Genomic DNA, 26263 nt, shown 5'->3' with positions numbered 1-26263 from the left:
CGGAACAGAACCATGGCTTCGGGCGGATGCGCGGAAGCCATGCTGGGAACCACACTCGCAGCTAGTCCTGATCCTCAGGTACAGGAGGCAAAGTTACGAGATCTGGGTCTAGAATTTTACACCTTAAAGATATTCCACACCAGAATCCACCAAGCTACAGTAGGAACGAGACTTCCACGATTCCGTCCTGGCACACATGTCCCTGAGGCATTAGGCAGGCGACAGCCGCAGCATCGCTGTCAAAACTTGACATCTCCGGCTTTCGCCTGATTTATGTCATGCTGACGGGCCTCGCTGCGGACATAGAGCGAGGTCGAAGTCCTTGCCCTGTGCCTTGTCAAGCGGTATGTAACCAGGCGTAGCGATTTTTTCTCGCATGGCCGCTAGAAAGGCGGCCATAACTCTTGCCAGAACGCTGGTCATTGGCCACATCGGATGGCATAGAACGCTGCTTCGGGCGAATATGCAAGGATAAACATGTAAGAACGCTGATTACGATTTCACTTGGGGCTTGCTTATGTGACCCAAGCACCGTCGTGCCGTTCTCGAGGTCTTGTCATTGCATAGCGGACCCAGCAACGGTGGGTGATACCCAGTTGGTAATACCCAAGTCACTGCTCTGAACTCTGTTTTGCTTAATTCTTCCCTTGCCGAAGTATTTATTCGTCTATGTCGCTCGAATTACCAGAGCGTGACATCGGGTGTCATTAGACGATGCTGGTGCTAATCTGTAGGCATTTGCCCGAGCATTCGGGTGGCCTGTTGTACCCCTGAGATCTCGGATGTTGTACAGTATGACATTCACGGTCTTGCGACGTAGAGCGGGTAACACCGGCTAGGAGGTCTGATCAGGGACAAGAGAGCTAGCTGGCACTGCCCAATCGAGCACTCTTGAAGGTGCTGTTAATTACCGATGCCTGCGTCCGGAGATGCCGAGTGAGCAGAGATTTCGATGCGCTTACCTGTCATCTGTCTTGTCAAAGCCTCTCTGGTCAAAAATCACCAGGTTCGGCTCACTTCTGGGTTCTCATACATCAAGACTGTAAACGCGGCCTTTGAACCAGAATTTGGAGGGTATGGAGAGTGACAAACGTGAACGATGCTCGGATGTATCGATAGTGAGTCCTGAGGTGAGCCAAGACAAAAGAGGAAGGTGTGGCGGATACTCCCCTTCTTTGTGTCCGTGTCCGTGTCCGTACAGTTGACTGCGCCATGAACAACCCGTGACATTCGAGTCCAACGTCCTACGCATCTATACATACCTGACACATCGGGCATTCGTCGTCCTTTCTACCGAGAAATCTCAGGACGAAGTGGATGCCTAGAGTCCCCGGGACTTTATCTACAGTCTATTTCGGTCGCACAAGTCTTCCATCGTTTACCTAGCCTCTCGATGCGAACAATGGTCTGAAAGTCCTACGACAGAGTGCGAAGGCTAGCTTTCAGCTAAGCCATCCTGACTGCGTTGAAGATGCTTCGAGAATGTACCTGGCTCAGAAACATGTCCTTTTCGCTGCTCTCACGGCTTTCATTGCCTGGGGTCTCGCCGTCCGGAGTCTGCCTGTCCTGCGCTACCTGGGTTATGCCTTCACACTCGGCTGCGTTACGACGTTGTTCTCGGTGATCGCTAGTGTCGCATTTACATCCCGGGCACGGTCAAGATTCCAGGATTTGCATAACCTTCCTTCGAAGCCCCCAGCCCTATTGAGACCAGATCAATGGGGCTCCGAGCTTGCTGCCTTCGATGCCTCCCGTCAATACCAGCCTGTCCACATCTACGACAAGTCTTTTGTCGTCTCCCAGGCACTTGATGGTTTGGTCGGCTTGGCACTGAGAGATTTTGTGTCGTCATGGTACGTGAGCATCACAAAAAGCCCCGTGTTTTTGAACGAGGTGGACCGAAATATCAGAGCCGCCTTGGTAGAGATTCGAGATCGTATGGTCAATGAAGACATGGTCAATGTCATTGTCTCGAGGGTAATCCCCATCGTTACCGCGCATTTGCGAGACTTTGATCAAGCGGAGCGCGCAGTACGGGGACGTAGCCTGAATCGCAATGTCACCGAGTCCGAGGAACTTGAATTGGCTATTGCAGCTAAATACAAAGACGGGAAGCTACATCCTGCAGCCTCTCTCGCATATTCTGACACCAAGCCCATCCAGCAAGACCACTTGCGGAAAATGGTGGTTCGAATTCTACCAAATCTTCTTCCTCCAACTATGATGGGCAGCCGGGCCACACTAGTTCTGGTGAAAGAGATTGTCGCATGTACTGTCTTATTCCCTGTTCTGCAACTTCTGTCAGAGCCCGACACATGGAATCAAGTTGTTGAAGCTTACGGTCGCACCACGCTCCAGGATCGAAAAAACGTACGTCGAATGAGGGCTGCCCTTGATCAACATACTTCGCCGATGCCTACCACGAAAGACAGCCAGGAATTACCCCGGCTGGGCCCAAATGACAGCGAAAGAGCTTTTGAGCGCTTTGTCAGAGCGATTCGCAGGACCAAAAACCTGTCTGACGCCCGGAGGTTTCGTAATGTGATTGCAAGCCAGATACAGCGCGAGGGGATGGTGGAAGGTCAGGACCCTGTCTATCTACGCAGGCTAGAAATGGCAAAGAGGGTTCTCGATCAAAAGATTACAAAATTGAGCCAGGCGACAATTGTTCCCAAGGTCATGACTTCACAGCCTGCACCCCAGCCGAACACAGGTGCCAAACCCCGAGAGTGGGCTATGGTGGAGATTATGCATACTGCTTCCGGCCTGTCCTATTTCATGGAATACATGGATCGTCAGCATAAAATGGCTCTGGTGCAGTTCTGGGTTGTTGTGGACGGATTTCGCAATCCACTGGAGGACGACTTTGGTGATGAAATGAACCCGGCACCCCAGCAGACATGGACGGACGCCGATCGAATGGACATTGCGCAAATAAGTGAGACATATATGTCTAAGCCCGAGTTGAATATTCCCCAAGAGTCAAGGGACGCTATCAGATCTTTCTTGATTGCCGGTCGAAAGGCAACGCCACAACAATATCGAGCCGCGAGGACCGCCATACTTTCGGCGCAGTCTGCAGTCTTGGAGGACCTCGAAATGAATCATTTACCCAACTTTCGGAAATCCGACTTATACTACAAATTCCTTGCTTCAGCTGAAGCATCCGCAATGCGACCCGGCCTCCAAACCAGTTCAGATGATACAGAGCCTAATGGCATCACTTCACCAACAACGACCACGACCAGAAAGTCACTGTCGATGAGTAGAACCAACTCCCAGCCTGGTTTCCGGCCCAAGGATTTGCGGAGAGCAGCAGTATCCTCGTCGGACGTTCGTAGTCTTGGAACCTCGAAACTTTTCGATGATGCTGAAGTTGTGAAGCGCTCAGGGTCTTCAGCTCCTCTCTTCGATGACGGTTATGACACGGATCCTCTGGCGTATTCGACCCAAAGTCTCGGTCAAGAATCTTTGAATGGGGAATCGGCCGATCAACGACGAGTCATAGAGAACATGGAGGCGGCCATGAACAACATCATGACTGATAGCCCAATGGAGGACCAAAATACCTATGACGACGATGCGTTGTTCGGATCTCCGGTGTCCGGATCAAAGTCCATCAGAACAATAGATTCACCCAGAGGCTCTGTCGATATTCAGACCAGCGACTATACAAGCAAGTCAAAACCTAGTCTAGCAACTCTAGGGCTAGTCAATACCGCTTCACGAATTGGAGTTTTCTCGGACAATGACCTGTTCCCTGATGAAGAAAAGTTCATCGAGGACGAGTACGCCGATAACGATGACGGCAAAGATGAGGATGTCACCGAAGATGAGATCCATGAAGCTGCTCCGGGGGACCTTGGACTTGCTGAAGCTATCACCGTATTGAACAACGACATTGAGCGCCTTGTGTCCCAGGAAGGGGTGGTCGATGCATTGACTCGCAAAGCCGAATTGACCAATAATGTGGCTGAGTTACGCATTCTTGGCAAATCGAAAGCAAGCTTACAACGAGAGATTCGACGGAAAGAATTACAGCGCCAGCAGTATATCGTCCAGGAAAGTGACAACAGTTTGTACGGCCGATCAAAAATCTCCATCAAGTCCGTTGTTGTTGGAAAGGAAGATGACGGTCGCGAATTCGCACTGTACGTCATTGAGGTTCATCGCCAGGCTGGAGATCAGATGCCGGCCGCAGCTTGGGCAATACCTCGTCGTTATTCCGAGTTTCACGATCTCCACCAAAAGTTACGCCGAAGATATCCTTCGACAAGAAACCTCGAATTTCCCAGGAGAAGAATGGTCATGAAACTTCAAAAACAATTCCTCCAGAACCGTCGGCTAGCGTTGGAGCACTACCTACAACAGCTGCTTCAGATGCCTGATGTATGCCGGAGCCGAGAGCTCAGATCCTTCCTGTCTCAACAGAGTATCTCGTCCCATGAGGAGACGAATTCTGCATCTAACGCACAGGACATAGTCAGTCGGATCTATAATTCCGTAACCGACGGCATGGACGAATTTCTTGGCAATGTCTCGGTTCTCGATCAGCTATCTGTGGCTGGACAAAATCTGATTTCTGCTGCCACCAATCAATTGGGAATGAGCCAAGGGGATATTGTTCCTCTGGACCCAGGGCCAGTGGCGGAAGCTGAAGCAGAATTGCAAGCGTTCGAGGACAAGGAGCTCGAACCCTTTGTAAAGCCAATCTGTGATATCTTTTTGGAGACCTTCGAGCTCAACCGAGGAAACAATTGGCTTCGGGGTCGAGCAGTGATTGTTGTTCTCCATCAATTACTGGGTGGGACTATCGAGCGCAAGATACGTGAGCTCGTGAGAGGTTTCACCACCGAAGAATCGCTTCTGCGGTATATCGATATGATTAAAGAGTCGATGTGGCCTGGCGGGGGAGCTATGAGGGCATCTAAACCCCGTACGCCCATCGAGAAGACTAAAACTCGAACAGAAGCAACTATGATGCTCGCGACTCTTGTGCCCGACCTGGTTGGCAGCGTAGTGGGAAGAGCAAATGCACAAGCTGCGGCGAGAAGAATTGCTGCAACTATGAACAACACTCGGCTGAACCAGCATTTGATTTTTACCATACTGGACGAGATTGTCGGAGTGTTGTTTGATCCATCCAAGAAAGCCTGAGAAATGATGCTTTGGTGGTCAGGAGACGAGCCCGCCAGGCTGCACAAGGTAGATGATTATGAGCTGAGGGAGGAGGGTTTTGCTGCTGTATATGAAAGCCAGGCGCTGTTTAGAACTCACGGAGAGAAGCCATTTTGTTTTGTACGAGAATGCAATTACAATGCCCTGGTGGTTTCGCTGTGCGTTGATTTTAATACCAAATGCAATAAAGGTTTCGTTCCAATCTTTCCGAGTGAAGTGATGGATGATGCTTTGTCTTCATTCGATTTGTCCAGACCGTGGCCGAGTTCAGCTGGTTTTTTGTTCTAGGCTGATCAGGATGCGGCATTTCGGATTGCCTTGTCCCCTGAGTGTGTGTATATAAGGGTCATAGAGGAAGGGCACCCTTCGTAGTCCGTGCAATCTACCTTACCTACGTACGAGTACTTAGATGGAGAAATTACACCTCGCAGTGCCTCGGTAGTTGCTCTGCAGCCTCGTCGGAGATCTGATGCCGAGAAAGCCGAAGATACCTCGGCGAAATCTTATGACGGGAGGGACAGTCGTTCACTCTCTATATACTACTTGTTCTAGAGCTTCAATTCCTGAGGCTCGACTGAGAAAACATACAGAACGGAATCTGCTTTCTCCTGCCCTTTCTCCCGCGATTCTCACACTCTTTCCCTCGTGTCGAACCCCCACACAACAGCCTGTAATCACCATGGCCCAACGAGCGCAGCAAATCGCCGGCCACCTCAACTATCCCTCTGGCATGCTAGCCGGGCAGACCGCCATTGTATGTCTCGTCTCACTGTACCTGAAGTAATCCGATTCTTCGTGCTCTTCTGTCCTTGCCCTGTCTGGTGAGGCTCAGGGTTCGCTTCAAGCGACCGTACGTAGTTATGTATGTGACGCGACTGACGACTTGGCGACTGTACAGATCACCGGATCAGGGCAGGGCATCGGGGCCGAATGCGCGCGTCTGTTCGCCAACGAGGGGGCCAAAGTCATCGTGTGCGACGTCGACAGCGCCAAAGCCGACGCGGTGGCGTCGTCGATCAAGGCCGCGACGCCCAACTCGGCCATCAGCGTGCCCGGCGACGTGACCGACCCCAACTACTTCCCCGTGCTGGTCAAGAAGGCGGCCGAGTTTGGTGGCGGCAAGATCCACTTCATCGTCAACAACGCAGGCTACACTTGGGACGGGGTGATTCACAAAATGGGCGACAAGCAGTGGGAGACGATGATCGCCGTGCACAACACGGCGCCGTTCCGGCTGGTACGCGAGGCCGCGCCGTACTTCCGAGTCAAGGACGGCGAGAATAGGTGTATCGTCAACATCAGCAGCACGAGCGGCACGCACGGGAATGCCGGTCAGGCGAATTACAGTCTCGCAAAGGCCGGCGTGCTGGGATTGACCAAGACGATAGCGAAGGAATGGGGACCTCAGGTACGGTTTTTTTTTTTTCCCTTTTCGAATCCTCGAGCGAACCGAGGGGTTGCCGACCCACCTGTGATGGGGAGACCGCGTATCGTGTGTGTCGTATATCTATCTCTGTGGGTTACTCGTCTGTGTCTTGTTGTACTGACTGGTGCTCGTCCCTCGCTTCGGGTCTATCTAGTTCGGTGTCCGCGCCAACACGGTTGCCTTTGGCCATATCAACACTCGTCTCACCCAGGCCAAGGAGTCGGGTGCTTTCATCACCACGCCCGACGGCCAGCGCGTCGCCCTGGGAATCCCGTCGGCCCAACTGAACGCCCGCAAGGGTGGCAACGATAAGGCGTACGTGGATATCCCACTTGGGCGCCCGGGTAGCGCGACCGAGGCGGCGAGTGCGGTACTGGCCGTTTGCAGTCCACTCTTCAGTTACGTGAGTGGGCAGACTATCGAAGTCACAGGTGGGAGACAGATTTAAGCGTACTTCTGCAAGGGTTGGGCTTCTTTTGGGAAGATTTTGGAAGAAGCAAAACAAAAGGGGGCCCTTTAAAGATTATCAGAAAAGATTTCAATTCTCGCCAACCACCGTGAACTGCCATGCTGCTCTGTTGTATTCACTAATGCCTATGCTGTAACTTTCTTGCGATTTGGGTCTCGATGTTGCTGATATTGCAGATATCGCAGATGGCGGACGATGATGCGGTGTGTCCTCAGCTGATTTTTCAACCAGAACCGTAAGATGAAATCGCTCACTTTGGAGTTTTGGTGCCTCCCGAGGAGAGAGTAATCAACAGAGTCCGTAGTCTGCTGAGGAAGTGTACGAATCTTTCTTCCGATAATGGTTTTGTCCTGTTGTGCTCAGGCAAGGCCCGGCCTGAACAAAGGCATGAATCAATGGAACATTGATACATATGTTGAGATGTTCGTCACAATTGACGTTGAGACAATGGAACAATAAAGCCAATAAGACAAAAGCAGGAAACAAGAAAGTCCAAGTACGTGCCCAATGGAGACGATCATCAATGTTGCTTTCATACTCACTCAGTGCCTCGTCGACCGTTTAAGACCACAACATGCCCGTTGCTGCATACTAACACTTCCCCCCAAGGATTCCTTGCTACTTACCATCACCCCCCTTTATTACTTCGAAGGAGCTCGATGACAAGTGATCCGCGCACGTAGCACACTTTGAGATTTCATCATCGTTGTCGTCGTCGGTATTGCGAACCATTTCAATCGACGGTTTGTGATGATACCAACCGACACAATGGCAATGGCTTCCACACCAATCACCACCTCCAACACGCCCTCAGCCGACCAATCCTTCCTCTCCAGCCATCTTACCCTTCCAAAGGAGGACACGGATCGCTACGAGATCAAGAGCCGGTCACTGCATCCCACGCCGAACATGGAAGGTGAGTACATGATGCCACGGCCAGGACATTTGGGTGATGTACCAGAAGCGCCGCCGTTGGCAGATGTTATGGCAGAGGCAGAATCAGCCGGTTCAAGCGTGCCTGGTGTTCAGACGGCTCTTTCAGGTGCAGGTGGAAACGGAAGAAAAAGCAATACTGGTAAAGAAAAAGGAGAAGCCCAAGACCGCAAGCCAAGATTGCGTGTCAAGACTCATGATATCCCGTTACCGTTGTTCCCGACAAAACAGGCCGACCACAACGAATCTTCGGCGTCGTCACTTGCCAAGTTCCAGGAATCGTTGGAGCAGACGATGACAATGATGATGATGATGATGATGACGCCACAGACACCGCGCGTCGAGGATCGTCGTATTATCCCAGAGATCCAGATCAACGGTCAAGCAATCCGAGAAGTCGAATCCGAGGCGAAGCAGCAGCAACAGCAGCAGCAGCAGCGGGAGCAGGAGCTGTCGAGCCCGGTTCGAGAATGGTTGGAGAAGCGCCGTGACAGGACCAGTAGAGCGAGGAAGAAGGGGACCTGGATCGAGATGTGGAAGCACATGTAGCAGTCATCAGGCGGGCCACCAGGCTGGGGCATGTAGATTCCTAGACGTGCGAGAAGAGACTGACTTTCCTACCTACCTGACCTACCTTGTGTAGTACCTTGCCTACCTACCTAACGAACATCAATAAGCGGCTGCTGAAGGATTACGTACGGCCTTTGGCCCTGAGTATGAGGTGTTGTTATGACCCGGGGCAGCTTGACTACGAGTTCGGTATCCGGGCCCGCCCTCAAGATCTGGGGGCGAACGAGATGATCCCCGGGGTGTACACTTACAGTACCACCAACTAATTACTGTACAAGAGGCGGAATTGAGACCGCGACGAACGAAGGTCCGGTATGTCAGCATTCAAATGAAATCGTCTTAAAGTTCCAGACTTGCTTACTAAAACCCTTTCGGCGACGTTATTGTTTGGCGCGCTTCGGCTTGCCATACTTGTGTACATAACATTCGTACTGGTGTGTCCGAACACTCGCGTCCTTAGTATGAGCAGATGGGAATACTACCAACGGGGTACCATCTGCAGCGAGACACTGTGCTTCCGACATTGTCAGAGCGAGGAGTGCCTCCCCTGCTATTGGGCAATAGTGGTATCATAATATATAGACAGAAGCAAAAACAAAACCAACCGATTGCCTCTTGTTGATAGGGTGCATTCACCTCAAATAGATTGCCAGAGCAGACACCCGAGCTTTGGAACGCCCGCCCACTGACTAACTAGTTCCGATAAATCCACCTTCGGCAGACAAGACCGACGGTCTTTTCTCTTTTTGACCCTGTCTGTGTCTTCCTCGTCGACTTCAGGTTTTGCCCTCAACATTTACAAGTTTTGGTCGACCGCTCCGCCGTTTGGGGTGTTGCTGTCGCACGATAAACCCGTGGTCGTGGACTGGAAAATGATTCGTCTCTGACAAGAAAGGTACAATCTTCAAAAAAACCGACAGATCTCTATCATCATGGAGGACAAGGATCCCATGGGACAGCCCGACATCGAGCTCCGCAACCACACAGAAACGGAAGCGAACGTAGCTCTCACCGACTTCGAAAAGATCGAGCCTACCGCTTCGGTAGGTGCGTCTTTGGCGCGCACGGAGACCAACCCCTACGGGTCTCGGCCGGCGTGCTTCAGCAATCTCTTCGAAGAATGCATGTTTGTCCTGACCACGACCGTAGCCGTGGGTCAATCGTCCGTCTTCTCGGGCGCCGTGTTGTGCATGACCAACACGATCGGCGAGGACCTGAACATGACGGCCGCAGAAGTCACCTGGATAAGTGCCGCGCAATCCCTCGCGGCAGGATCATTGCTGCTCTTCTTTGGACGCGTCGCCGACCTCTTCGGCCGAAGGTTGTTGTTTCTACTCAGCCTGGGCTTTTTCACCATCTGCCTGCTGGTCATGGGCTTCGCGACCAACGCCATGTATCTGGACATCTTTTGTGGCCTCCTCGGTCTGAGCTCGGCCGCCTCTGTTCCACCGGCCATTGGAAAACTAGGCGCTGTGTACAACAGGCCTTCCCGACGCAAGAACCGGGCCTTTGCGTGTTTCAGTGCTGGCAACCCCGTCGGTTTCGTGCTCGGGGCCTTTATTTCCGGCATCGTGATGAGCTTCGCGACGTGGAGAGCCGCGTTCTGGGTGATCGCCGTTATCTACGCCTTCTTTACCGTCGTTGCGTGGTGGACCACGCCACCTGACAATGAACAGACCGTCGGCGGCCTCAACATGGCGACATTCGTCAAGTTCGATTTGCTGGGAGCTATCTTGGCAATCACCGGCGTCGCCATGTTCACTGCGTCGCTGAGTTTGGCGTCCGATGCACCGAATGGCTGGCAAACATCATACGTGATTGCACTGCTGGTGGTCGGCTTCGTGTTGGTGGTCGGCTTCGTGTACTGGCAAAGTGTCTTTCGATACCCGTTGATGCCCCTCGCCGTCTGGAAAGATCGCAATTTCAGCATCGTGGTCATGGTGCTGCTTCTGGGATTCTACGGCTTTAGTGGCAACCTCTTTTGGCTGAGTCTCTTGTGGCAACGAATCCATCATGTGTCGCCCATCATGGTTGCTGTGCGACTTCTTCCTGCTGGCATCGGCGGTATCCTGGTCAATCTCCTGGCTGCGATGATCATGCACAGGGTCAGCAACAAGTTGATCATGGTGGTGGGAGCCATCAGCCAAGTCATTGCTTGTGCGTTGCTCAGTGCCACGTCGAAATCCATTTCCTACTGGGCACTCACCTTTCCAGCGCTACTGTTCAGCGTCTTGTCGCAGGATTTGGAGTTTACCGTGACCAACATGTATGTCATGTCTAGTCTCCCAAGCGATCAACAGTCTGTTGCTGGTGGCTTGATCAACACTGTCATCCGGCTTGGAGCGACTGTGGGGTTGGGTGTTCAGACGAGCATATACAACAGCGCTGGAGGCTCTTCACAAGGCGCCGATGCTCTGAAATATAGACCCTATCAAACCACATTCTGGGTCGCTTTGGTCGGAGCTGCAGCAGCCGTATTCATAGTGCCTTTCCTCACCATTGGGCGGCAGGGAGTCCGGAAATGAGCTGAGACACAGCCAAAGGGGAAGCCTCCTGTAACATCAGAATCCACGATCGGTTCGTCCTCGTGTGGATAATAGACAAATGATCATCAACAGAGTCCATTGTCCTGCCTACCTTGTTGGCAACGCTGAAATATGAATGGGCAAGTACCCTTGATGACGCTCCGTGCTCATCTATGCACATCTTGGGTTTTGAAAAAGCATCGATGCCTCAACCTTACAACTCGTTCTAATGCTCCTTATCCGCCAAGATCAGATCCGGGGCGGTGGCTGAGACTCGTTGATTGATTTGGCTGCTTCAGGTCGATCAGCCAGACTGCGTGGCACCATACGGAATACAGCCACCAGCAATCACCAGATGTCATACTCCGTGCTCGTCGTACTATTGCTAGACATGCGTGGCGCGTGATATCGAATGGCCAATTCCGGCCACGTAGAATAACGACCAGTCGGAAACAGAGCATGCTCCCAACCTGGCCAGAAGGAGGTCAATAGGAGTATCGGTAGGTATCCGGAGTCGTCGAGAACGATTCACGGCTGCCAGGAGGCTTGCCCAACACCGAATTGCTGATCAAGGAGCCTGGGATAACCTTGGAAGGAGTAGGATGTGGATGTGGAGTGCTGAGCGAACGCCGTCGCCGTTACAAGCTTCTACGGGAGAAGCCTCGTGCCTCATGTCTAGGCAGTTAGTGCCCAGAGCATCGTGTACGGCGCCTAATAGCCCCTCTGTTGGAAATCATCAGGCCTAATGAGTGCCTAACGCGTGCCCTAGTAGTGCCTAGCAGCTGACACCTAATGGGGCTCCCTTCCCCCTGCAGGCTCTTGCGTGCATACGGATTAAGGGGAAATCACCAAGATATCAGACAGGGAGCAGCAATGTGAAGCAGATCCGAATTCAAATAATATTCAGCACACCGATCTCCGTAATGACCTGGTGGCAGCTTCTCGTATCCGTGACTGACCGGGATGTTCTTACAGTATTTGGATGCTTTGGCTGAGTCCAGCTCGTCCTCCGCTTTGTGATCCTGAAATGTGTAGAGTGTTTCACCTTCACTGCCACGCCGCCACCGCCGAGTGCCGCCCAATAGACTTCCCTTTCTGACTCCGGACAAACAACTTCGTCGACGATGGATGTGAACCCCTGGCTATATGATTGCCGTTGAGTGTGTCCGTAATTCTCTAGCTTTAGACGTCTGGGGTGAGTACCCGCAATCGCTACGAGTGACTGCGAGGACTCACTTCTTACTGCCATTGTTGACGCACACAAGCAAGAGGCAAGCGTTCCTCTCTCTCGCTTAAACAGACCATCCCTCGACAAACCCTCGCACGCTATTATGATCGACCTTGTCACGGCGCACGGGAAAGCCACTGCATCATCGAGATAGCAGCATACGAATCATCACGCACGTACCACCGCTGTCACCATGTGGAGGAGCCGAAACAACGCACCGCAGATAGGCTACGATGCCTGGGCCGAGCCAACAATGGAGGAACGCTGTTTGGAGACCATTCCAGAGGTAGAGTCTTTGTACTCTCAATACAGCCGTCGGAGCAGTGTTGCCGCGACGAATCTTCCTGACTTGCCATTGTATGCCCGAGTCACCCCTTCTTTCCTTTGTCTGCGTAGTACGAGGACGCTGACATGAGTTGCCTTGCAGTCGTGCTGTGCCTTCGATCAACGAATACGATCCAGTGCAGCCTCGAGACTCAGCAGTCACCCCAACCACATCTGAACCTTACACCCAAGATATTCCATCTCAAAACCCTCACCGCAGTCGAAGCCCGGTAGATTCAGACAATGTTTCGCCTATAAGCGCCCTCGATTCTCTCCACCAGAACGGCTCAGAAGGCTCACTCGTCTCTCCTGTCGATTCTGGCTTTCCTGTCTCGACAAGCGCCTCTCAGCCCGAAGCGACAACCAAAAGCAAAATTCCTCGCAAAATGCCTTTGTCCGCGCCCAAGAACAATAATGAGATACCAAAGCGATGGGCTCTGAAGAAGAGCGAAGGTGAAGAAACACGGTGGGACGAATACTCCGGTGAGCCCAATCAAGCAGGCAAGCCGCCCTCTGCTCGCCCAGGATCAATACCCCCTACCATCCAGCAGTATCCCCAGTTGAAGGAAAGAACCAGGCAGATCTTGGCCGGCATAAAAGAGCGGGACGCTGTCACGAAGTCGGGTTGGGGGAAGGTCCCTCCGCCAGTAGACCCAGACCCCCTCGACAATCCGGTTCAACGACCAGCATGGAGGGGCGCCAGTGGCAGACACGCAATCGTGGAACCGGTCAAGAACACGCCAGCTGCACGACCGAAGCCCTTGATGTTGGTGGAAAGAAAGAGGCTAGCCGAAGCTGAGCAACGACCAAGGGCTGATGTTCCGGATTCGTTCGCTCCAGAGACAACTCCAAAGTCTCCCATAGACGCAGTATCTGTGGCTGCCTCGAAGCTTCCGGCTATCCGATCCATCCCCTCAGAAGACAGCATCAAGCCTGTTGCTCCCTTGAAAGTCAAGAACACACTCCGGGTTATGTCGCCAATTGCGGCGGAACCGAAAGCTCTAGACAGTCCGTTCCGAAGTCCAGGCGTAGCATCACCAATGTACGAACCAGCTACCAGCCCGAGTCCTACCCCGAGCACGGTTCGGAGCTACGGGGATGAGAGTCCTACTCTTGGATCGAATGCCAGCTACACTGGTGAAAGGAGTTCAAGCGAAGACTCCGTCGAAACCACTATGCAAGCACAACGCTTGCAGCGCGAGCACGATACTTCATCGAGCTGGAATACGTACACAGACGGTGGGAGTCCGAACCCAAACTCACGAGCTGAGATGACGAGCAGTCCCGTGTCCATGACAGGGCCCTACGACGACATGCCTTCGCCGATTTACCTTCGCAAACGAGCTGCCGCCAATAATGGCGGACGCAGAGGGTATGATTCGTACAACAGTGTATCGCCATTTTCCAATGTCGCCGCCCAAAGGTCCAGCTCCAATATTCTCCGCAAAGCAATTGGTAGTCAACCGAAGCCACGTGCGATTAGCTTGATGTCAGGTTTATCAGCGACGAAATCTCTGCCACCCACACCGGTGGAACTAGAAGCCACGGACAAACTAGCGTCACTCGAAGCTCGATTAGAAGACTTGGGCAGGCGAAAGCGAAATCAACGTAAGATCATAGCGGAGTTGCATGAGTCTCTCAGGCGGAATGCCATCGTCTACGACAGCAGGAAACGGCGCGAGGTTGAGAAGATGATAACGAATCTCAATCTCGAAGTACAAGAAATCACCAACGAAGAACACGAAACTTCTCTCAAACTGCACCGTGTCGTCAAGCGCAGAGATCGGGAGGAATACTATGAGCAGCCTACCGGACTGTGGATCAAGAGGGTTACGACATGAAAACACCCCCTGGAGGCTTCTCAGGAAAGCCACCATTCTCGTTACACCGCGACACTCGATCTTTGACACGGCGCTTGCAGCGTTCTAGCGTTAATCGAAGCTTATTCCAAGCATATCACATTTCGACGAGCTCCTTGAAGCGGAATCAGTTATCAATCTCCCAGCTGACGATTACACCTTGTGTTATAACCGGAATCCGTGAACAACAATACGGAGCCACACATGACGATTTTCCTTGATACCCCTTTTATTTCAGCAAGAAACGGATGGACTCCACGACACTTGTACACATACTTTCGTACTCCTCTTTGATGTATCTTTGACCGTGGCCTGGGTCCTGCCTTGTGTTTTTCGCGACCGTCTTTCGAGTAGGACACTTTTCGTTTTCTCTTTAAACACATATACCCCTCAGCTTTTTACCTTGCAACATCTTTCAGCGTGGGCGTTGGAGGGTCCCGCGGTGTGAGGTCCTTGCCGGACAGGCTCTAATTTGGGCGGTGACCTGGTGAAGATTGGCCCGTTTTTTTTTCAGTATTCTGCCGACGCAAGGTTCTTGTTCTATTTTTGGAGGTTGGGTTGCTGTTGGGCTCCGGGTTGGATAGGGTCGCGTGGACAGGAATGGATGGGTGGGCATGGTTGGGTGAGCAGATCGGAACATTGAGCACAGACAGCAAAGGAGATAGAGATATGCGCGCGCCTGCGTTAGAGCAAATCAATCATCGAAGACAGAGACCTTGGTCGGGAGTTGTGAGTCTAGAGCGTCGCGTGTGCAACGTGTCTGCGTATGTGGATGTTGGTTTGGGATGGCAGGGATTTGAACACAGAGACAAGAGACAGAACAGGGAGCAGCAAGCAGTTTATTCTACCTCGATCAATACAGAGAGGATCTCAACAATTACCTGTAGTAGCCATGATTCCAACTTACAAGTAGGGTGGTCCAGTTATGGTTACAAGTAGAGGCTGGTCGAGGAGAAGAATGCAAAAATAAGTGGAGCAACAGCGAGAACTTTGCTCGAGTTCGATAACAGACATTATCATTCATTTTCTCGGGGGGTTCGTAGTAGTGATTGACGGTGTGAGAACCATGCCTCGGAAAGGACACATGACCGAGAATCGCTTCGGTACAGGATCCTCCTTACTTCAGGAGGTTTTGTAGATCCTTGAATTTCTATTTGGAACAAGCAGCCAAACCAGAAAGACTTGTCAGTATCGCAATTTTCTCATGATAACATAAAAGACATCGCATCTCATAAAGAGGGTAGCTCGACACAGCAGGGGGGGGGGAAAAAGGGTTCCAAGCCCAGATACTTGGTTTAAACATTACTCACAATTGGTTTACTCAAGAAATGGTCAAAGCCGGCTTGATAAGCTTCGTTTTGCGCACTTTCACTCCCCAAGCCTGTGAGGGCGATGATCTCGACGGGGTTCTTGATGTTATGGTCTTTTTCAAACTTGCGAATCTCCCGGGTAGAGACGATCCCGTTCATGACAGGCATTGAAATATCCATGAGGATATATCTAAAGCCGTTTTTGTCCTCTAGCACGCTGCGTTTGTATGCCTCGAGCGCTTTGAGTCCATCGGTCGCCGACTCGTGGGGATGGTTGGTCTTCCGAACGAATGTTACGAGAAGATGGAGATTGATAGTGTTGTCATCAACCACAAGTACTCGGGGTCTTTGGTCTTCAGACATCTTGTCGTCCACTGGGGAAGGCCCTTGATCAGTTGCGTCTGTTCGCGACGAGGTCGCAGTCATTGGCTCGTCCGGGGAGTTTGAGTCCTTGGCGAGATCGGTTCGACTTGCGCGTTCCGCAGAAGCAATAGCTGGGTCGATTGAATCGATGGACTCAGTGGACTCCTGCCAGACAGCTTGCGAAGACAGGGACACTCTGCTATTGTTTGTATTCTTTGAAAAGCCCTCAGATTTGTCTACTTGATCAGAGTCGCCCTGCGAAGGATTCGCCTCAACAGGAGACTTGGTAGAAGTTTTATCCTGTTTTCGATGCAAAGACAAAGGTACATGATCCGTTGATCTTGAACGAGCCTGTTCTTGTAGCAGATTCATCCGTTGCATGCATCGGTGAAGGACTTTGGCCAACTTGTGTGGGCCGCATGGCTGAGATATAATCTCAATAATTCGTCCTATGTCGGTCAGTCGATGCAGGCCGTGAGACCTCAGACTGGCAGCCTCAAATGCGTTTGTACACAGAACAATGACCGGTATCTCTCTAACGCCCTTTGGCTTTCCATGGTTATGCATGAGAAAGTCTATCGGAGGCGGCTCGGGGTAGAGGAAAAAGTGCGGCGCGATACCCTCCATACTCTCATCGATGGAGACGTTCATGCTAAACCACTGAGATAGAAGATTGCGCATCGAGCTTTCGACCGAAGGCATTTTGCGCAACGAATCGACTCTGCATCCGCCGTTTGATCTTTCGGAACGCGGCAGGAGGAGTGATATGTCAAGACCTTTCGTTCGTGAGCGCATTTCGGTCATGATGTTCTTCTCAAAATCTTGCGAAGGGGCGTTGTGGCTCTGCGGAAGGCTAAGCCAGATGCTGATCTCAGTTCCTCTGTCTTTCTCGCTCGCCAGGTCAATCTTGCCCCCGAGCGCATCCACGATTTGCCGAACAATGCTCAAGCCAAGCCCTGTCCCAGTTGCCAAAGAATCTTCCTGAGAGAATGCAGTAAAAGCGTGATTCTTCATGAACTCACCTGACATGCCTCTTCCTGTATCAGTCACTTTTAAAAGGGCATGAACATAGGAGTGGCGCTTCTTGCGGGTGTGGTCGATCTCGAGCGAAACATCAATGCTCCCTTCACTGGTATACTTCAAGGCATTTCCTAGGATATTCATGACAAGACGTCTTACCGCGCCTGGTTGTGATTTCACATTCCAATTCGTGTGGTCGTCGATGTTGAGAGTGAGGCGAACCTTGTCAGAGGTGATTGCTGATGCTTCACTTATATGGGACCTGGCATCTTCTCTCTTTTCCATTGCCCGTCCAGCAGCAGACTGGATAGGGCCTTTCCCTTGAAGCGCGTCACCATTCGCAGTGCGAAATACTTGGCCGGCATATACCGCTTCCACCGCCTCTTCGACAATCAAGGCCAGATCAAAGTCGGCCGTTAGGCTGTCGTCAGAGTTAGTGGCTTGTTGATAACCTTGATTCCGTGTCGATCCAGTCTTTCGTGACCCACGACCTGAAAGATTGTTTATTTTGGCATAATCCAAAACATGATTCACTGTGTCGAGCAAAGTCTTGCCGCAAGTCTCCACGGAGATCAGCATACCGGCCTGAAAGTCGTCCATCGCCGTGTCGTGAAGAAATTCAATGCTTCCAAGAATGCCATGTAAAGGCGAGCGCAGTTCGTGCGAAATGTTGGCCAGAAATGTCGCTTTCGCGGTATCAGATAGAGCTAAATTGATACGGTTGATCTCATTCATGACTGCATTGTTGAAAGCTACGAGGTATGCCATGTCATCATGGATGTTGGTAAGACTGTGCGGGTTATTGGTCCAAAGCACGACTGCTGCATGCCATCTATCCTTGGCGTAATCCCACAGTGGAAGGAAGACAATGTTTCTTGCATTAGGCAAGGCCTTGCCCAAGGCTCTTGTAGTGCTGATCTGCCTCGTTGCTTGCGAAGAGGGAGTGTTCACAGGTTGTAGACAGTTTTCATGCGATGGGGTAATAGATTCGGAACTCTCGTCACTTGAGGCAGGCTGGCCAAGGCTGTCGAAAACGAAACATTTACCTGCCGGATAGTGGCGAACGAATCGACTTAGCCTTTGTAGAGTGATGTTCAAAGGCTTGGTTGGCTTGGAGACAGATTGGCCGAGCACGCCACAGAAGTCTTTACTCGGCGTCTTAGTGGAAGAGTCGCTAGAGCTTCGTGCTGTTGTAGAAGAGTCGGAGTCGCTGTCTTCGTGAGGACTGCTAATTCCGTTTTGCTGCGGGCCGGACGGAATTTGTGGCTCGGGGTCGTTTTGCGGCTGGATCAGGCGCCTGCGTCTGTTTCTGGTGTGTTGCATGGTGTTGACACCAGGCTCAGAGTCATTCATGGCAGACCCGGAGCTGAGATTGGCGGAGCTGGCATCCAGGAACACAACGCCATCGGCGTTGATACAGTCGCGAAGAATGGACGCCGCTCGATTAAATGCTTCTGAGCCGTCCACCATAAGCTTGCCTCTTTCTGACCTGGCCCTTTTGGGAGCGCTGGGTCGTCTGTCCGTCGACTCCTTGTCCGCTGTTAGCTCTCCATTGGGCACCGCTTGGCTGGAGTCTCCGTGAGGCTCAGTGGTGTGACAAGAATTATTTTGAACATTTGATTGCATATCCTGTCCCGTATGTTGCCTGCGCTCTTGTGAAGCATCGCTTGGGTCACCTATGACCATCCCTTTGAACTCAGTTGGTTTCGCCTGTTCGTCTGGGACTATTTGCTTCAGATCATCCGGTCTGGTCTTGGTCTCGGAAGTCGTGGACGCAGAGGCGGACGCGGTCGGCGGTTGAGGTGCTGACTTTGCGTCCACTTGTCTATTCCTATCACTTGAATCTCCCACGATGAATTCACCAATCCCCTGGATAAGTCGTTCTCCTCGTACTCTGGCCCGGTCGCCTTTGACAGACTCGAGGTGCTCGGCGACAATGACGCTCATGTCGACCATAAACCTCAACTCATCAGCCTGAAGGCGATGGCGAGGCTTATCGTCAGAAACAGTGTAAACCCCAATAACGAAACCCTGCTTTGTCGTGATGGGCACTCCACAATAGAATGACACTCCATTGCCAGCATAGCCTCGGCTCTTGTATTTCTCGTGCTTCGTCATATCGTCTATAACCAAAGCAGGTGCGCTATAGGTATACCCATCAGGTCCATGCGCAGTGTAGGTCTCTGGAAACAACGCGTCACCGGACACGCCGGTTTCTCGCTGAATGAAAGAGTTACCAAACCACAGTTCGTCGCCTGTTGCATGTTGCTCATCAGAAAGAAGAGATAATGATTGTGTTGCTTCAGCAATAATGTACTGGTTTTTGGCATCAAGCAGTGTGACTATCCCTCTTTTCGCGTGTAACCGAAGGCAACCTAATTGCGCGAATGCTGTCAATGCCTTGTCTCGGGATGATCGGGGTCGGTAAGCCTTCTCGGGAGGAAGTTTAGAGACTGCTTGGAGGTCATTTGTAGACATAAAGGTATCTAGCCATGGCTGATAGTATCTGCGCGAACGTTAGGCATAGAGCCACAATGGCTTGGGAGACAGCGAACCTGTGCATCTCACGCTCCCGAGCGCCTTCGCGATGGCCGTCGGGAGCCATGTCGGTCGACTTAGTGGTGTGTGTATGAATGATCTAAAGACCCTGCAGGCATTCACGGAAGTCTTGCCGCTGTGGCCTTTGATCCTGCCAGAAACCCTCTCAGGCAAAGCATCGTCAAGGCATGCTTGGATTCTATACATAAATAACAATATAGACGAAGAGAGACCACGCACATCGAATTCTCGAACAGGGAGTGGGCACGGATCGCAACTAACGGCATTGAGAAGCCTGGGACGGAATCCAGGCTGTCAGAGACTCAGAGATCGAGTACTTCGCACAGAGGAGAACCGCCACGGGCAAACGTCAGTATCTGCAAGATGCCAGCGGGGTACGGTCATCCAGGCGCTATTGGACAAAGACGGGCCGTCAAGGGTGATGTGCGCTCAAAGAACAAGGACGGGACACTGGTTCCAGGGTCCATGGAAGCGTAATAGTAAAAGATCCAGACTTCGACGGCCCGCAGTGCTAATCAATGTCTGCAAGGATGGCAATGTATGAATTTGCATTTGCATTTTCAGATCCACATTGAGTCGCCGCAGCCTCAACTGAGAAGCGCCTGCAACTCAACCGGATAAGACAAGCGACGATACGAATACGAGCAAGACGGAGGCCGGATTACTCAGCAATCGTGCACGTGACGTTCGGACTGGCGAGGAAGTCCGATTGCATCATCTCGTACTCGTACAGTCAGTTGTACTTGTAAGCCATTCATTCACCTGCACCACCGACAGATCTCCCAATGTCTGTCGAGACGAGTACAAGGTACACATCCGAGGCTGCAACCAGAGTGGTCCATATGGCTATAACGGACCATCCCACAATCCTTCTTCGATAGCACCAGGGACTGTCATGTCGCCCGACAGAGATGCTCACTCTCCGTCCCCATCGCCGCCATCACCAGCGCAAGAATATGAGTTACCCGCGCCCGATGCTAGCCAACAGGACATCTCCCGCATGAGGTCCGATCATGCCTGTTTCGCCAGTCCTGGTGCTGCCGACTCAGCCCTCGATGGGACGAACTTCACATTCCGAGGGGTGGTCGTAGGAACAGCCATTGGCATTATAATATGTTTCTCCAATACGTACTTCGGCCTGCAGACAGGATGGGTATCAGGCATGGCTATGCCCGCATCGCTGATTGGGTTTGCTATATTCAAAGCGCTGTCGCCGTATCTGGCACTTCCCTTTACACCCGTCGAGAACGTGTTGGTACAGACGGTGGCAGGAGCTGTTGGAACGATGCCATTGGGACTGGGCTTCGTTGGCGTCATGCCTAGTTTGGAATTCCTGCTGAAGAAGAGCGAGGGTGCCCCGGTAGATCTCAGCATATGGAGACTGTTCGTATGGGGTGTTGGGTTGTGCCTCTTCGGTGTGGTCTTTGCTGTCCCGCTAAGAAAACAGGTCATCATTCGAGAGCGGCTCAAATTCCCCAGCGGTACCGCTACTGCACTCATGATTAGTGTTTTGCACGGCGGCGCCAAAAGCGACGAGGCCAAAGGTCGAGAAATCAGTACCCAGGGGACAGAGGAACGTGAAGAGCTTCTCAACGAGAGCGAGAGGGACGAGGCTGGCAGTGTAAGCGACGAACGTGATCTACGAGCCGACTGGAAAAAACAGATTCGACTCCTCCTTCTGGCCTTTACTGGGTCTGGGTTCTACACTTTTGTTCAATATTTCTTGCCCATCCTCCATAAACTTCCCATCTTTGGCGCCTACCTTGCCGATACCTGGGTCTGGACACTGAACCCTTCCCCAGCATACGTCGGGCAAGGCATCATCATGGGTCCAGCGACAACCTTCCACATGCTCCTTGGAGCCATTGTCGGATGGGCAATCCTCAGTCCCATAGCCAAACACAAAGGCTGGGCTCCAGGTTCCGTTGACGACTGGGAGACTGGAAGCAAAGGTTGGATCGTCTGGGTGAGTCTGGCTATCATGCTTGCCGATGCCGTTGTCAACTTGGGCTGGCTCATCCTCCGACCGGTCATGATCCACGGCCCAGACTGGATTCGCTCTGGCCAACAACATTACCGGCACAGCGATTCCTGGTCCGACTTTCTGTTCGGCCACAATATGGCTGGCTATCTCGCCCTCAAATCCCCGCACTCTGCCAATTTCCCACCTGTAAGGCCAGTCAAGTCTCACTCAGACGACGACGACGACGCTCCTGACGACGCCCCCGACGACGCACCCCCCCACCATCTCATCTCTGGCCGGACCGTAATCATCCTCCTCCCTCTAACGCTTCTCCTCTGCGTGCTCTGCATCCACGTCACTTTCGGTACTTACATCCCAATCGGACTGAACATCCTCGCCATGGTCCTCGCGTGCGTTCTTTCCATTATGGGTGTCCGCGCTCTAGGCGAGACAGACCTCAATCCAGTATCCGGCATCTCCAAACTCACCCAGCTCGTCTTCGCCCTCGTGACACCGACAGGCACGACGCACGGCAACCACGCCATCATTATCAACCTGCTCGCCGGGGCGGTCAGCGAAGCAGGCGCCCTCCAAGCAGGCGACATGCTGCAGGATCTCAAGGCGGGCCACCTCATCGGCGCGAGCCCCAAGGCGCAATTCTACGGGCAAATGATTGGCAGTCTGGTTGGGGCGTTCGTCTCGGCGGCCGTATACAAGCTCTATGTTTCGGTGTACCAGGTCCCCGGTGAACTATTCGAGATTCCGACGGCGTACGTCTGGATCTTCACCGCACGGCTCGTCACGGGCAAAGGCCTCCCGCCGATGGCTGGGCAAGTCGCGCTCGTTTTCGGGGCCGTCTTCGTCCTCACCACGTCGCTGCGCATATACATGCTCGCGTACAGCGACGAGAAACCCTGGTGTCGTACCCTCCACCCCTGGGTCCCCGGCGGCATCGCCGTCGCCGTCGGCATGTACAACACACCGAGCTTCACTCTCGCGCGCACCGTTGGCGGCGTCATAAGTTACTGGTGGATCTCGTGGAAGCAGCGACCCGAGACCCGCGTCATTGTCCTTGCGAGCGGTCTGATCCTGGGCGAGGGTGTCGTGAGTATCCTCAACCTCGTCCTTGCGAGTCTAGGAGTGCCGCATTTGTGATTTGTTTTCAGAGAATATCTACAGTATTCACAGTTGCTGTACTCGACATGACACCAGCGCCGGCACCGCACAAAGCAGTCAATTAGTCAGTCAGTCAGTATATCTTTGATAGGTATAGGACGTGGCGAAGAGCTACTTGATCGTTGTACACGTACGAGTTTTACTTTCCTTCCTACGCGCTACCGGTAGTACCTAGGTGGACTTGTTGGTTTGGTTTCGTGTCGTTCCAGACGATGGGCGGAATCCATTCCGACGACTGCCTTGGCTCTGGGGTACCTGGCTGGGTGGATGGGTGACTGCGGTGCCTAGTGTAATTGACATAACGTGGTACAGGAGGGTCTAAAGAAGACGGAAGAGGACGAAGAAGAAAGTGATGATGATGATGATGACATGGTTTATGATGTAGCTTTAATTGAGACGCCAGTCAGTCTTGCATGCATGTCTTGGTACGAGTTCCTACCTAGGTACCAACATAAAATAACTATCGAATTCATTAAACAAGCAAAATCCACATTTCACGCGTTGTTGGAAATCGGATCCACTGATATAAGAATATGTAAGTCCAAGTTGGGTACAAACACCCACTATCTACATTGATCTACTATCTACTATCTACAGTACTCCGTACCCTCTACCTTGACTTCGAAGTGGTAAGTAACCCCCCCACGCTTCTCTGCCGCTGGGTAACATGAGGTATTGATGTCGACGCGTCTCTCATTCACATTCTGAAATTTATAGTATAAGTCGTATGTATATTGCGTTTCGTGTAAATCGTGTCCATATGTATCGTTCGTTGATCGACGCCACGGTGCCTGTTCTCGTCCCAAGAGTTACTTGTAACTGCACTGCAGCACTGCTATAGATTTTCTGAGGGGAATACGTTTCTCGCAGGGGAAGAAAAAACAAGAAAAACAGACCAAAAACAATATCGGGCCAGGATATCTATAGACTGGGAAAACTTTTTGGGGGCTCAATCAAAAACAACAACCAACAAACTCACAAAAAGCTACCTATGGTAGGTGGTGGGAAGGAAGAAAAGAGAAAAGGATTCGTCCCGTCATCCCTCCTGTGCCTTTGCAGTGCGTGACCCGTGAGTGTGTATGCGAGAGAAAGCATGACGCTTGCGGGACTGACAGAACATATAAGAGAAAGAAAAGGAAAAGGAGAAGAGGTTGAAACGGAAGCGAAAAAAGAAACAGAAACCAAAACCAAAAAAAAGGTCGTCCTCCTCCTCCCCCTCCGCCATGAGCAGAACCCATTCGGGACGTCTCGTAATGCCCGCGACATGACCCGTGGTTCTCTCAACTTCACCACTCGTCTTTCGTTATTGTGAGGGTACGATGGCCAATATTGCTTTTGCCGAAGATCATGGGCCAGATGTCGTGCAGGATCAGTCCGCCGGGGACGCACGCGTGGCTGCGAAGGAAATAGGCACCACTCCGGCTCACATTGTTCTGTTGTTTTCCGTCTCATGGCTCACGACCCCGGAGCTGGCCATATTTTGCTTGCAAACTGTCGAACCATGCTTCTTTGAGACGGAGGATCGTACAACAGCTGGGAAAGAAGATCCTCCAACTGCTCTGGAGAGTCCACCCCGACCTCGGCGGCGGCAGCCCGGGAAACATTGAGGAACCACTGGAGGTCATCGTCGTTGTCTGTGCAGATGCCACCGAAAACCGCGATCCACAACAGGCAATCCGTGTGTGGGGCCCACAGCATGTCGGCGTCGTTGCCTTCAAGACATTGCCTGAGACCGTGCGCGGATTGCGATGCGGCTCGTCGACCGACATGAGGAGCCCGGGCTAGTGCGATCCAGAAAGCAGCCGCGATCCGGAGGCTTTCTGCTTTCCCGTTCAGCTCGTAATGCAACGGCATGGACAGCAGCTTGTGGAGGATCGTCAGACACGTCCATCCAAACCACCTTTGGTGCTCCGGAATGTATTGCTGCGCATCTTGTAGGTAAAGAGACACCTGAGACACTTGAAGCATGTTCAAGAACGCATCTACCAACAGATGGGCAGTGTCGATCGTTTGAAACGCCGCGTCAAATCTAGTCCCCAGCCCAAATCGGAATAGTCCTTGAGATTCGAGGCCGAGGAGGGCCCCCTGAGGTAGTGGGCCAGGGTCCAGCGTCGCGATCAAACGAGGAACGCTCAGGAACATGAGAGCGCCTATGCAGTCCAGCAACATCATCCTCTCCTGGTGGTAGTCGTCAAATGTGCTCAAGCCGCCCAGGCTCTCAATGATAGCTAGAAGAGCCTGAAGATGAGGCTCGGAAAGTTCGAGGCTGCGACTATAAATTCCGGTGCCGTAGAGCCGATGAACATCGACCGCGATATGATGATCGACTTGGCCGCTGGCGAGTTTCGCTCTTATAGCCTGGATCGCCTTTGTCTTGAAGAACGTTGGGATCCTCTGGTAGTCCCCTTCAGCCACGTTTGGCAACAGAAGCCGACCCTCTCGGACAAGCATTTGCGTTGCAGCAGAAGCAAGGAAGGCGTACATGTGGGCGGGTTCTGACATACAGGCTTGCATATCGGCGTGGATTGATACCGCATGCCTTGTTCGCCCCAAGGGTGCATTTTGCACGTCTTTCCAAAAGGTCTCGGGTATTATGATCGTGTTGTAGTGCTGAATCAGTGGCGGAGCCCATTGCTCCAAGATGCGCTGGTTGCTTGCGCCCGGGCTCGCTATGCGACTCACAGCCATTGAAGGAGAGGTCATTGACCCCCGTGACGGAGGGGTGACGCTATAATTTGGAGGGGCCATATCGAAGAAGTGACCAGAGTGATACGGAGATGCCTCGAACCCAGTGACTGGGCTTGTAAGCGCAGGAGGGGTTGAAGTTGTGGAAGGGAATGGGTTCGAGAAAATCGCGGCCAGTTGAGGATCTAACATTTCTTGCGACAATGCTGCCGGACTGGTTGGGAATTGAGCATCGCCGAGGTCGAGGTTCTGTAAAAGGCCTGAGTAGTCTCCAGTGTAAAGGGGCGCACCCTGGGAGGAGGAAGAGGCCTGAGAGAGACGTTCGCCCGTCGCAGGACTGGGAGACACAGAGCTTTGGCTCCCTCTTTGTTGTCCGGATACGGACTGTTCCCGGAGCTGGCGCCGGCGCGCGAAGTTCTGGCGCTGCACATGGCTTTGCTTCGTCCTGTCGAGCTCGGCATCTTTGGTGGTTCTCGTGACTGTTGAAGCATCTTCGTTGACGAACAAAAACTGAGAGTCCGAAGACTTTGGTCTTTTGGGCTTCGTGGGCATGGCACCAGACTTAAATCCTAGAAATTCGTTCTGTCAGAACCCGAATAGTGGTTGTGGCGCCAAGTATGTACTTCGGATTAGGTAAAAGGCAAGGCTGCTTTGTTAAGACTTCCAATCTCTGAC

General features: G+C 52.3%; 8 protein-coding genes across 8 annotated transcripts; 6 read left to right on the top strand and 2 right to left on the bottom strand.

The window, feature by feature from the left end:
- Nucleotides 1–1482: 1482 nt before the first annotated feature.
- On the top strand, nt 1483–5157 carry PV08_11327 (uncharacterized protein; the record flags this gene model as incomplete). Its single annotated transcript, XM_016385637.1, has 1 exon — nt 1483–5157. The coding sequence occupies one exon, from the start codon at nt 1483–1485 to the stop codon at nt 5155–5157; it is 3675 nt and encodes a 1224-aa protein (XP_016230581.1).
- A 700-nt stretch (nt 5158–5857) lies between these two features.
- Nucleotides 5858–7052, top strand: PV08_11326 (uncharacterized protein; the record flags this gene model as incomplete). Its single annotated transcript, XM_016385636.1, has 3 exons — nt 5858–5932; nt 6077–6586; nt 6759–7052. The coding sequence occupies 3 exons, from the start codon at nt 5858–5860 to the stop codon at nt 7050–7052; spliced, it is 879 nt and encodes a 292-aa protein (XP_016230580.1).
- A 789-nt stretch (nt 7053–7841) lies between these two features.
- Nucleotides 7842–8555, top strand: PV08_11325 (uncharacterized protein; the record flags this gene model as incomplete). Its single annotated transcript, XM_016385635.1, has 1 exon — nt 7842–8555. One exon carries the CDS (start codon nt 7842–7844, stop codon nt 8553–8555), a length of 714 nt encoding a protein of 237 aa, XP_016230579.1.
- A 953-nt stretch (nt 8556–9508) lies between these two features.
- On the top strand, nt 9509–11101 carry PV08_11324 (uncharacterized protein; the record flags this gene model as incomplete). Its single annotated transcript, XM_016385634.1, has 1 exon — nt 9509–11101. The coding sequence occupies one exon, from the start codon at nt 9509–9511 to the stop codon at nt 11099–11101; it is 1593 nt and encodes a 530-aa protein (XP_016230578.1).
- A 1421-nt stretch (nt 11102–12522) lies between these two features.
- Nucleotides 12523–14494, top strand: PV08_11323 (uncharacterized protein; the record flags this gene model as incomplete). The annotated part of the gene is made up of 2 exons (XM_016385633.1): nt 12523–12686; nt 12757–14494. 2 exons carry the CDS (start codon nt 12523–12525, stop codon nt 14492–14494), a joined length of 1902 nt encoding a protein of 633 aa, XP_016230577.1.
- A 1313-nt stretch (nt 14495–15807) lies between these two features.
- On the bottom strand, nt 15808–19683 carry PV08_11322 (uncharacterized protein; the record flags this gene model as incomplete). The annotated part of the gene is made up of 1 exon (XM_016385632.1): nt 15808–19683. The coding sequence occupies one exon, from the start codon at nt 19681–19683 to the stop codon at nt 15808–15810; it is 3876 nt and encodes a 1291-aa protein (XP_016230576.1).
- Nucleotides 19684–20659: 976 nt separating this feature from the next.
- PV08_11321 (uncharacterized protein) lies at nt 20660–22882 on the top strand (the record flags this gene model as incomplete). The annotated part of the gene is made up of 1 exon (XM_016385631.1): nt 20660–22882. The coding sequence occupies one exon, from the start codon at nt 20660–20662 to the stop codon at nt 22880–22882; it is 2223 nt and encodes a 740-aa protein (XP_016230575.1).
- A 1476-nt stretch (nt 22883–24358) lies between these two features.
- Nucleotides 24359–26140, bottom strand: PV08_11320 (uncharacterized protein; the record flags this gene model as incomplete). Its single annotated transcript, XM_016385630.1, has 1 exon — nt 24359–26140. The coding sequence occupies one exon, from the start codon at nt 26138–26140 to the stop codon at nt 24359–24361; it is 1782 nt and encodes a 593-aa protein (XP_016230574.1).
- Between the last annotated feature and the right edge of the window lie 123 nt (nt 26141–26263).

The sequence above is a fragment of the Exophiala spinifera genome (assembly GCF_000836115.1).
Source record: "Exophiala spinifera strain CBS 89968 unplaced genomic scaffold supercont1.9, whole genome shotgun sequence".
Classification (NCBI taxonomy): Eukaryota; Fungi; Ascomycota; class Eurotiomycetes; order Chaetothyriales; family Herpotrichiellaceae; genus Exophiala; species Exophiala spinifera.
This window is presented reverse-complemented; position numbering and strand designations above follow the sequence as displayed.